General features: G+C 45.0%; 1 protein-coding gene across 1 annotated transcript in view; it reads left to right on the top strand.

The window, feature by feature from the left end:
• Nucleotides 1-12,183, top strand: part of LOC135504726 (E3 ubiquitin-protein ligase UBR4-like) — a 135,648-nt gene that overhangs the window by 97,744 nt on the left and 25,721 nt on the right. Inside the window, 9 exon segments of the mRNA XM_064923538.1 lie at nt 174-398; nt 731-899; nt 3,677-3,907; nt 4,162-4,249; nt 6,545-6,736; nt 7,157-7,236; nt 7,590-7,728; nt 8,496-8,520; nt 8,636-8,749. Of these exon segments, the coding sequence (XP_064779610.1) occupies nt 174-398; nt 731-899; nt 3,677-3,907; nt 4,162-4,249; nt 6,545-6,736; nt 7,157-7,236; nt 7,590-7,728; nt 8,496-8,520; nt 8,636-8,749 (1,263 nt within the window).

Below are 12,183 nucleotides of genomic sequence, written 5' to 3'. Positions count from 1 at the left end.
CACCCCCCTCTCTCTCTCTCTCTCCCCCCACTCCCTCTCTCTCTCTCTCTCCCCCACTCCCCTCTCTCTCCCCCCTCTCTCTCTCCCCCCCCTCCCCTCTCTCTCTCTCCCCCCACTCCCCTCTCTCTCTCCCCCCTCCCCCCCCCTCCCCCCCCCCCCCCCTCTCTCTCCAGCCATACTGTACTTCCTACTACAGGTCAGCTTCCTGGTAGATGAGGGAGTGTCTCCGGTGCTCCTCCAGCTGCTATCCTGTGCTCTGTGTGGCAGCAAGGTCCTGGCTTCCTCTTCCTCCTCCTCTTCCTCCGGAGGAGGGTCTGGGGGCACTGGGACTCAGTCCTCTCAGAGCAAGTCCTCAAGCAAGAAGAGCAAAAAGGAGGACAAGGAGAAAGACAAAGAAGGTGAGGGAGAGAGACACGAGAGTTCATCGTGTTATAACCTTGCTTACTTAAATTATTACGGCTGTGTATCGTTGGAAATACGTTGAAGTCTTTCGATCGTTAGAAAATGATTTTGAGTTAAAATGTTTTTTTTATCCTTGAAAACCTTTCATTTGTTTTAAGTTTGAGAAACAGACTTGGTACTGTAGTCTGAAGTGTTTGTGTTTTAAGGAAGACTTGCTACTGTAGTCTGAAGTGTTTGTGTTTTAAGGAAGACTTGCTACGTGTGTGTGTGTGTGTGTGTGTGCGTGCTCCAAGCAAGTCTTTCTCTAAAATGTTGTCTTCTTCTCCAGGTGACGGTGTGGGTAGCCAGGAGGACCAGCTGTGTACTGCTCTGGTCTCTCAGCTCAACAAGTTTGCCGACAAAGAGACTCTGATTCAGTTCCTCCGCTGCTTCCTGCTCGAGTCCAACTCCTCTGCCGTGCGCTGGCAAGCCCACTGTCTCGCACTGCATATCTACAGGTATGTACCCACACTACATAAAGGTACAGTATTACACACTAGTGCGATTAACCGCCATTTTGTATTATAATTTTGGGGAGTTGTTAATAAACAACTAATTGTCAGTTCAATAAGTTGAATTCCGTTTGGTTTCTTTGTGAAGCCAACTCGCCGTTTCGGTAGAGAGAAATCAAATCGTTCACGAGCGAAATCAACTGAACTATGCGTGACGCTGGGCTGAAGGGAGTTGTAGTTTTCATTGAGCAAATATTTAACCTCGTTCAGTGCAGAAATTTGGTAATTAACTGCAATGACCATAATCCATTGCACCAGATTCATTTTTTCTTCTCAGGCATAGACTTTTAGGCCTGCTGAGTTTGGTTAGACGCACGCAGACCGCATGAAAAAGGAAGGTCCACAACGACGTGAGAATAGAGACAAGTTCGTGATAGATATGCCTCATCCACTTTGAAGAACTAGCTGCCTGCACCTACCTGCCTGTCCAACATCACTACTCTGGACGGCTCTGACTTATGTGGACAACTACAAATACCTGGGTGTCTGGTTAGACTGTAAACTCTCCTTTCAGACTCGTATTAAACCTCTCCAATCCAAAATTAAATCTAGAATTGGCTTCCTACTTCGCAACAAAGCATCCTTCACTCATGCTGCCAAACATACCCTCGTAAAACTGACCATCCTACCGATCCTCGACTTCGGTGATGTTATCTATAAAATAGCCTCCAACCCTCTACTCAGCAAATTGGATGCAGTCTATCACAGTGCCATCCGTTTTGTCACCATAGCCCCATATACTTCCCACCATTGCGACCTGTACGCTCTCGTTGGCTGGCCCTCGCTTCATACTCGTCGCCAAACCCACTGGCTCCACGTCATCTACAAGACCCTGCTAGGTAAAGTCCCCCCTTATCTCAGCTCGCTGGTCACCATAGCATCACCCACCTGTAGCACGAGCTCCAGCAGGTATATCTCTCTAGTCACCTCCAAAACCAATTCTTCCTTTGGCCGCCTCTCCTTCCAGTTCTCTGCTGCCAATGACTGGAACGAACTACAAAAATCTCTGAAACTGGAAACACTTATCTCCCTCACTAGCTTTAAGCACCAACTGTCAGAGCAGCTCACAGATTACTGCACCTGTACATAGCCCACCTATAATTTAGCCCAAACAACTACCTCTTTCCCTACTGTATTTAATTTATTTATTCATTTATTTTACTCCTTTGCACCCCATTATTTCTATCTGTACTTTGCACATTCTTCCACTGCAAATCTACCATTCCAGTGTTTTACTTGCTATATTGTATTTACTTTGCCACCATGGCCTTTTTTTGCCTTTACCTCCCTTATCTCACCTCATTTGCTCATATCGTATATATACTTGTTTCTACTGTGTTATTGACTGTATGTTTGTTTTGCTCCATGTGTAACTCTGTGTTGTTGTATGTGTCGAACTGCTTTGCTTTATCCTGGCCAGGTCGCAATTGTAAATGAGAACTTGTTCTCAACTTGCCTTCCTGGTTAAATAAAGGTGTTCTCAACTTGGTTAAATAAAGGTGTTCCTTCCTGGTTAAATAAAGGTGTTCTCAACTAGCCTACCTGGTTAAATAAAGGTGTTCTCAACTAGCCTACCTGGTTAAATAAAGGTGAAATAAAATAAAATACTACAAGTCAAATGATTTAGTCAGAGGGCCTCCCGGGTGGTGCAGTGGTCTAAGGCACTGCATCGCAGTGCTAGCTGTGCCACCAGAGACTCTGGGTTCGAGCCCAGGCTCAATTGTGCGTCGCCGTGGGCCCAGCGTCGTCCGGGTTAGGGAGGGTTTGGCCGGTAGGGATATTCTTGTCTCATTGCGCACCAGCGACTCCTGTGGCAGGCCGGGTGCAGTGCACGCTAACCAAGGTCGCCAGGTGCACAGTGTTTCCTCCGACACATTGGTGCGGCTGGCTTCCTGGTTGGATGCGCGCTGTGTTAAGAAGCAGTGCGGCTTGGTTGTGTATCGGAGGACGCATGACCCTCAACCTTCGAGCCCGTACGGGGGTTGTTGAGAAGAGACAAGATGGGAACTACTAATAATTGGATACTACGAAAATTGGGGAGAAAAAGTGGTGTAAAATTTAAAAAAAATAAAAAGATTTATTCAGACAGCTGTGCAGCTCGCCTAGCTAAATAGGATGGTTGAAGACCGAGCAGTATGAGGAGGACAGAGATAAAACTGGCTGCTAATGTGAAGATGTTGACTGTAAGAAAACTAATAAAGACATCGGATACAAACTAAGTCCTATACACAACTGAAATAGTGGTGTCGTTCTTCTTCTATTGAGGTCTACCAAACCTGACAGAGACTATAGAATATTTTCAATGTTTTGGCAATTCAATCTTGTGTGGGGGGGATATTTTACATGTTTAAATAAAATATATATATATATATATATATATATAATTTAAATAATCGAACTGAAACCAAACCGACCTAGAAAAGCACTCAGCACGAGTGTACACACACACACACACACACACACACACACACACACCTTTCACGAGGCTAGTGTGTGTATCTGTTGTAACGGGTATAAATGTGCAGGCACTTTGTCATTCCAGACAATGCCTGAACCTAGAGAGCCTCCTACACACAATGGTTCTCTGCCAGTTTCTTGGAAGTATGTTTTTCATGCTTGGCTGGTCAGAAAAGACTGTTTGCAGGACTACGATATCTTTCAACATCTACAAATTGTCAATATTTAACCTCAAAGCTAAAAACCATATTTCTTTCTCTCTGTAGAAACTCCAGTAAGTCTCAACAGGAGCTGCTGTTAGACCTGACCTGGGCCATCTGGCCAGAGCTGCCCGCCTACGGACGCAAGGCCGCTCAGTTTGTAGACCTGCTCGGCTACTTTTCCCTGAAGACCCCCCAGACCGAAAAGAAGTTAAAGGAGTATTCCCAGAAAGCTGTGGAAATCCTGAGGACCCAGAACCACATCCTGACCACCCACCCCAACTCTAACATCTACAGGTATGGCTGAATACAGACCGAAACTATCCATCGTCGTTACCCTGATGTCGCTATCGCCTCCAGTCACCTTACTCGTGGAGATTACCGCTGCACTATATGTTTCCCTTGCAAAATAGTTTTTTTTTTTTTTATCTCAAGACTAACCTGTTTTTAAATAATGGTTCAATTAAATATATCAAACTAGCTTCCACAGGCTGTGCGTCTTCATGTTTTGTTTCTTATTGAAATATGTCTCTCGTCTGTCTGTGTTGCAGTACTCTGTCAGGTCTGGTGGAGTTTGATGGTTTCTACCTGGAGAGTGATCCCTGTCTGGTGTGCAACAACCCTGAAGTGCCCTTCTCTGTAAGTAGTGTCTAACGCTGCTTCCCAATTCTCCACACTTCCCACAAAGTGTGCACTTGCGCAGTTCCCCCTTTATGGATATAGGAAGAATGGACTGGTGTAAGTAATGTTTGGGGGGGGGGTAACTCCCTACGGGCCATGGTAGCACCAATCCATTACTATTAAATGCATGGGGGTAACTCCCTACTACCATGGGCACAATCCGTTACTATTAAATGGTAGCACCAATCCATTACTATTAAATGCATGGGCCATGGTAGCACCAATCCATTACTAAATGCATGGGGGGGGGTAACTCCCTACGGGCCATGGTAGCACCAATCCATTACTATTAAATGCATGGGGGGGTAACTCCCTACGGGCCATGGTAGCACCAATCCATTACTATTAAATGCATGGGGGTAACTCCCTACGGGCCATGGTAGCACCAATCCATTACTATTAAATGCATGGGGGGGCCATGTAACTCCCTACGGGCCATGGTAGCACCAATCCATTACTATTAAATGCATGGGGGTAACTCCCTACGGGCCATGGTAGCACCAATCCATTACTATTAAATGCATGGGGGGGGGTAACTCCACTACGGGCCATGGTAGCACCAATCCATTACTATTAAATGCATGGGGGGGCATCAAACTTTCCCACTTTTGGCTATGTAGCACCAATCCATTACTATTAAATGCATGGGGGGGGTAACTCCTCGGGCCATGGTAGCACCAATCCATTCTGTCTATTAAATGCATGTGGGGGGGTAACTCTCTCTCTCTGTCCATGGTAGCACCAATCCATTACTATTAAATGCATCTCTGGTCTTTGTAACTCCCTACGGGCCATGGTAGCACCAATCCATTACTATTAAATGCATGAGGGGGGGGGTCTCTCTCTCTCTCTGGCCATGGTAAATGCTCTTAAATGCAGGGGGTGGGTAACTCTCTGTCTCTCTCTCTGTCTCTGTCTCTGTCTCTATCTCCTCAGGGCTCATGGTAGCACCAACTATTAAATTAACTCTATTAACCAATCATGCATCAAATGCTGGGTCCATCAAGGGGACACCAATCCATTACTATTAAATGGCTGACAGGCCATGTAGCACCAATCAACTGATTAAATGCATGGGGGGGTGTAACTCTCTATGGGCCATGGTATTCCATTACTATTAAATGCATGACTAGGGGGGGGACTCATGGTAGCACCAATCCATTACTATTAAATGCAGGGGGTGTTTCGTTTACGGGCCATGGTAGCACCAATCCATTACTATTAAATGCATGAGAGGGGGGTAACATCCCATTGGGACCATGGTCTAATCCATTACTATTAAATGTATTTAACTATATCTGGCTTTGACAATCCATTACTATTAAATGCATGGATTTTATTCCATTCAGGCCATGGTAGACAGCCAACTCCATTGGAAACAGAGAGAGCTTGAATCATGAACCGTTCGAGTTCTCCCTTAATTCAGTATGAACGTAATCAGCCTAAATCCTTTTTATATTTTGTCTTCTTATATGAAATGTACCTTTTTATCTCCCTCTACCCAGACCGGCCCGTTGGCACAAGGCCACCAATCCAACTGACTCCAGGTCAGACAGAGGTCAAAATCCCTGCCGGCCATCGTAGCGTCCAATCCATTACTATTCTCCGATGCAGGGGAACTCTGGCGTCCATGGTAGCACCAATCCATTACTATTAAATGCATCCGTGCCCGCCAACTCTCTGTGGGCCATGTGTAGCACCAATCCCATTACTATTAAATGCATGACCAGTGGACTTGAGGCCATCTGATGCTGAAATATTTAATCAAATTGTGTTCATTTTCATTGACTGAAAGGCATCTTTCCATGTCTGATTATCCAATCTCATTCTGTCTTAAAGTGGGACTCTTAAGTCTCTGTGTCTCTGTTTGTGTTTTGTCTCTGATCTTTTCTGTGTCTTCCATCTTCTCTGTCTCTCTCCAGGTCTTAATTATCTCCGTTCCTGTGTCTTTGTCTTTCTGTAAATCGCCCTCTGTGTCTTTGTCTCTCCAAGCCCTGCTGTGCTGTGGACCCAATAGAGACTCTCTCTCTGTCTCTCTTTAGTCTTATCTGTGACTTTCTCTCTCTTCTTAGTCTCTGGCTTGTCTCTCTTTTCTCTGTGACACTCAGTTAAAAAAAAAAAAAATCTTCTCAGATCTCTGTCTCTGTCTCTGTCTCATCCCTCTCTCTTGTCCTGGTCACATCCCTCTTGTGTCTTGGTCTCTCTCTCTCTCTCTCTCTCTCTCTCTGTCTCTCTCTGTCTCTGTCTCCTCAGAACATCAAGCTGTCGTCCATCAAGGTGGACACCAGATACACTACTACCCAGCAGGTGGTCAAGCTGATCAGCAGTCACACCATCAGTAAGGTGACGGTGAAGATAGGAGACCTAAAGAGGACCAAGATGTCCCGGACCATCAGCCTCTACTACAACAATAGGACTGTACAGGCCATCCTTCCTCAAAAACAAGTGAGTTTGAACGCTGAACGTGGTGTGTTTTTTGTTTATCCTGGTCCCAGTTATTTTCTATGACCGTGGAGTTGGCCGAGACGGAACATATAGATCTGGGACCAGTCTAATCTGTTGTTCTTATTTAAGTGTATTTAAATATATCTGGCTTTGACAACGATGTGGCACGGATCAATAGTTGATTTTATTCCATTCAACTTGAGTGGGTCAAATCAACAATAGACAGCCAACTGTACACTGGAAACAGAGAGAGCTTGAATCAATGAACCATTCCAGTTCTGTCTTAATTCAGTATGAACGGAATCAGCCTAAATGGGTCTTTTTATATTTTGTCTTCTTATATTGAAATGTACCTTTTTGATCTCCCTCTACCCAGACCGGCCCGTTGGCACAAGGCCAAGAAGGTCCAACTGACTCCAGGTCAGACAGAGGTCAAATCCCTGCCGCTGGCTCATCGTGGAGACGTCCAACCTCATGATCGAGTTCTCCGACTTCTACAGGTGAGACTACCAGGCGTCCAGCGAGACGCTCCAGTGCCAAACTGAGTGCTCTGCCTCCGTGCCCGCAAGTTTACATCTGTGGCAACTGTGGATAAAACGTACCAGTGTCACAAACAGGTGGCTGACCAGTGGACTTGAGGCCATCGATGCCTGAAATATTTAATTTATGTTATGTTATGGCTCATTAAAGATCTGAATAACAAATCGTTGACATGTCTGATTAGTCCTATCGGGTTTTTTTACACTTCACGTCTTAAACTGTGACACTTAAGTTTTGGTGTAGTTTGGTGTTTTTTTGGTTACTGATGCTGATTTTGAAGCGTGGTTCTTCCATCTTCCTCTTCCTCCTCCAGGTCCATTAATTATGACGAGAAGGATCCGTTCCTGTGTAACGCCTGTGGTTTCTGTAAATACGCCACACACGACTTCATGTTGTACACCAAGCCCTGCTGTGCTGTGGACCCAATAGAGACCGAGGAGGACAGGAAGAAGGTGAACGCATTTAGTTTTATCGTGACTTTCTCAAACTAATTCTTAGTGATGCGTGGCAGGAGTTGGCTATATTTTTTCCAACCCTGACACACAGTTAAAAAATAAAAAAATAAAAAACATTCCAGATTTTCTCAGTCCTGGTCACATCCCTCTTGTTGTCCTGGTCACATCCCTCTTGTTGTCCTGGTCACATCCTCTTGTTGTCCTGGTCACATCCCTCTTGTTGTCCTTCACATCCCTCTTGTTGCCCTAATCACAAAGATCTTGTTGTCCTGGTCACGTCCCTCTTGTTGTCTATCATCCCTCTTGTTGGCCCGGTCAAACGTCCCTCTTGTTGTCCTGGTCACGTCCCTCTTGTATGCCCCGGTCACACCCTCCTGTTGTCCTATATCTATGTAGGCTGCGGACCCTATTGTCTCTGTCTATGTAACGGACACACCACCTATCTATCCCACATCTATATCTATGTTGAAAACCAAACACACCACCTGCTCTATCTATGTTTCTGGTATCTCTGTAGTCCTGGACACACCCCTGGTCCTGTCTATCTATATCCATGTAGGCACGCGGGCACTTCTTGTCTATCTATATCTATGTAGGCTGTGGACACCCTCCTGTGTGGACACATCCTCAGCTGGGACACACCTCCTGTCTATCTATGTCTTAAAGGTCCACAGCCTACATAGCCATGAAGACCTTGTCCTGGTCAAGTGTTGTCTATCATGGTGTCCGCAGCACTCCCTCTATGTCTATCTATGTCTATGTAGGCTGTGGACACACCACCTATCCTATGTAGGCTGGGACACCCTCCTCCAACAAGTGTTATGGCTGTGCCTCGGCCGGTCACGTGACGGGTCACTGTATCACCCTGCTTAAGTTGCCCTGGTCCACCAAATAATGTTGCCAGCCCTCCGGCAGATCCTGGGGCTCCAGGGGCTCATTAAGCTGTTTGAGTACAACCTGAGAAGAGGCACATCTGCCATGAGAGAGAGGTCAGACAACTGGTTTGCCTGCTCACCAGGTATAGTAGTGGTTTGTGTTCAGTAGACAGCGTTTAAAAAAGTAAATATATATATTTGACCTTTATTTAACTAGTTAAGAACAAATTCTTATTTTCAATGATGGCCTGGAAACAGCGGGTTAACTGCCTGTTCAGGGATCAGAACGACAGATTTTGTACCTTGTCACGCCCACTATCTTGTTGTCCCGGTCACTAGGATTTCTTGAACTTGCAAACTTTCGGTTACTAGTCCAGTCCACGCTCTAACCACTAGGCTACCCTCCCGCCTCTACACTCTAACCACTAGGCTACCCTGCCGCCTCTACACTCTAACCACTAGGCTACACTCCAGGCCACCTGCCGCCTCTACGCTCAGGTAACCACTAGTACACCCTGCCGCCTCTACGCTCTAACCACTAGGCTACCCTGCCGCCTCTACACTCTAACCACTAGGCTACCCTGCCGCCTCTACGCTCTAACCACTAGGCTACCCTGCCGCCTCTACGCTCTAACCACTAGGCCACCCTGCCGCCTACTACGCTCTAACCACTAGGCCACCCTGCCGCCTCACGCTCTAACCACTAGGCTACCCTGCCTCCTCTACCTTCCTAACCACTAGGCTAACCCTCTTGTGCACATAGCTCACAAGTGTACATAAGCCCAAATGACTGTTAACCTGGGTAGTCCTTGTTGTCCTGTGTGCTCTAAGACCTGTGTTAGTCCTCTGAGCTGAAAGCCTAGGCAATTCCCATTACACACCCACATACAGTCAGTAAACCCATTCTGTTAGGGACAGCCAGAACCATCAGCAGATGAATCCTGATCACATCAACTGGTTGAAAACCAACTCGTCTGTCGGCGTCTCCTGCACAGGCGCCTGCCTGCAGTTTGTTTCTGTTCTCTGTGTGTCAACACGTTGCTGGAAGGCCCACTGGGCCACCCTGCCTGGGACCAGGCCTCAGTATGAGATCCTGCTGCTCAAATCTCCAGGAGGGCTGCTGGGAGACGACCTGCGGTGGTGAGGCTTTACCCTCTGGTACATGGACATCCCCCTATTTTTACCACAGATTCCATTTTTACACTCATCCCTCTTAGTTTCACTTGACACTCAAATGACCAAATAATATTTTTACCATCCCTCTATTTTTAAAGTTTCATCCCCCTATTTTTACTCTCATCCCCATTTTACTGGCATCATTCCATACACTTATTCCTCTATTCATCATTAAGTAAAACATCATTACTCTCAGAATATTTTTACTCTGTTTACTCCCCCTGTTTTACTCTCATCTAATATTTTTACTGCATCACCCCCTATTTTTACACTCCGGAGCATCCCTCTATTTTTACTCTCATCCCCAATTTTACTCTCATCCCATTTTTACAGTGGAGACCTATTTTTACGAGCTCATCCAATTTTTACTCTCATCCCCTATTTTTACACTCAAACTTTTCCTGCATTTCTACACTTACACTACATCCCTCTATTTTTACACACTCAAACATGGCCCTATTTTTACACTCATCCCTCTATTTTTACTCTGATCCCCCTATTTTTCAGTCCCTCTATTTCTACACTCATCCCTGTTCAAAACACTCTCATCCCCTATTTTTAAAGAGGTTTCCCTGGGAGTTACTCTCATCCCCCTATCCAGAAAGTCCTGGCGTTATTCTCATCCTCCTGGAGTTTTACTCTCATCCCTCCTGTCTCCCCCTATTTTTACCTCATCCCTCCATTTTTACTCTCATCCCTCTATTTTTACCCACCTATTTTTACAGCCTCATCCCTCTATTTTTACACTCATCCCTCTATTTTTACTCTCATCCCTCTATTTTTACTCTCATCCCCCTATTTTTACTCTCCCCCCTATTTTTACCCCTATTTTTACTCTCATCCCCCATTTTTACTCTCATCCCCCTATTTTTACTCTCATATCTATTTTTACACTCATCCCTCTATTTTTACTCTCATCCCCCTGTTTTTATATATTTTTACTCATCCCCCTATTTTTACACTCATCCCTCTATTTTCTCTCATCCCCCAACACTCATCCCCCTATTTTTACACTCATCCCTCTATTTTTACTCTCATCCCCCTATTTTTATCTCATCCCTCTATTTTTACTCTCATCCCCCTATTTTTACTCTCATCCCCCTATTTTTATTATCTCATCTCCCTATATTTTTACTCTCATCCCCCTATTTTTACACTCATCCCTCTATTTTTACTCTCATCCCCTATGTTTAGACTCATCCCCCTATTTTTACACTCATCCCTCTATTTTTATCTCATCCCCCTATCTTTACTGTCATCCCTGTGGACTCATCCCCTATTTTTACTCTATCCCCCTATCTTTACTGTCATCCCTCTATTTTTACACTCCTCCCTCTATTTTATCTCATCCCCCTATTTTTACACTCATCCCCCTATTTTTACTCTCATCCCTCTATTTTTACTCTCATCCCCTATCTATTTTTACACACATCCCCTATTTTTATCTCATCCCTCTATTTTTATCTCATCCCCCTATTTTTAACTCATCCCCAACAATTTTACTCTCATCCCCCTATTTTTACTCTCATCCCCTATTTTTAGCCTCATCCCCATTTTTACTCTCATCCCTCCGGCACATCCTCCCTCCAGGGGCTCATCATCCCCCTATTTTTACTACATCCCCCTGAGAAGACACTCATCCCATATTTTTTAGGTCATCCCCCTGGTTTGCCTGCTCACCAGGTATAGTATTTTGTGTTCTCATCCCCAGCGTTTTTACACTCATCCCTCTATTTTTACCTTTATTTAACTATTTTTACACTCATCCCTTATTTTTAATCATCCCCTGGAAACAGCGGGTTAACCCCCTATTTTTAGGGATCTCATCCCCAGATTTTTACCTTGTCATCCCCTATTTTTACTCTGCAAACTTCCCTCTATTTTTACTATCCCCCTATTTTTACTCTCATCCCCTATTTTTACCCTCATCCCTCTATTTTTACTCTCATCCCCTATTTTTACCTCATCCCCCTATTTTTACACTCTAACCATCCCCTATTTTACCCATCCCCTATTTTTACACTCATCCTCTAACCACCCCCTATTTTTACCTAGGCTGCCGCCTCTACACTCATCCCCTATTTTTACCTCATCCCTCTATTTTTACGCTCATCCCCCTATTTTTACACTCATCCCTCCCCTATTTTTACTCTCATCCCCCTATTTTTACCCATCCCCCTATTTTTACTCTCACAACCATCCCCCTATTTTTACACTCATCCCCCTATTTTACACTCATCCTCTATTTTTACTCTCATCCCTCTATTTTTACCCTCATCCCTCCTATTTTTACTCTCATCCACCTAGGCTTACCTCATCCCTCCTTTTTACTCTCATCCACCTATTTTTACCCATGCCCCTCTACCTCTAACCACTACACTCATCCCTCCTATTTTACGCT

This window comes from Oncorhynchus masou, chromosome 18 (assembly GCF_036934945.1).
Source record: "Oncorhynchus masou masou isolate Uvic2021 chromosome 18, UVic_Omas_1.1, whole genome shotgun sequence".
NCBI lineage: Eukaryota > Metazoa > Chordata > Actinopteri > Salmoniformes > Salmonidae > Oncorhynchus > Oncorhynchus masou.
Note: the sequence above shows the minus strand (reverse complement) of the source record. Positions and strands in the feature narration are given on the sequence as shown.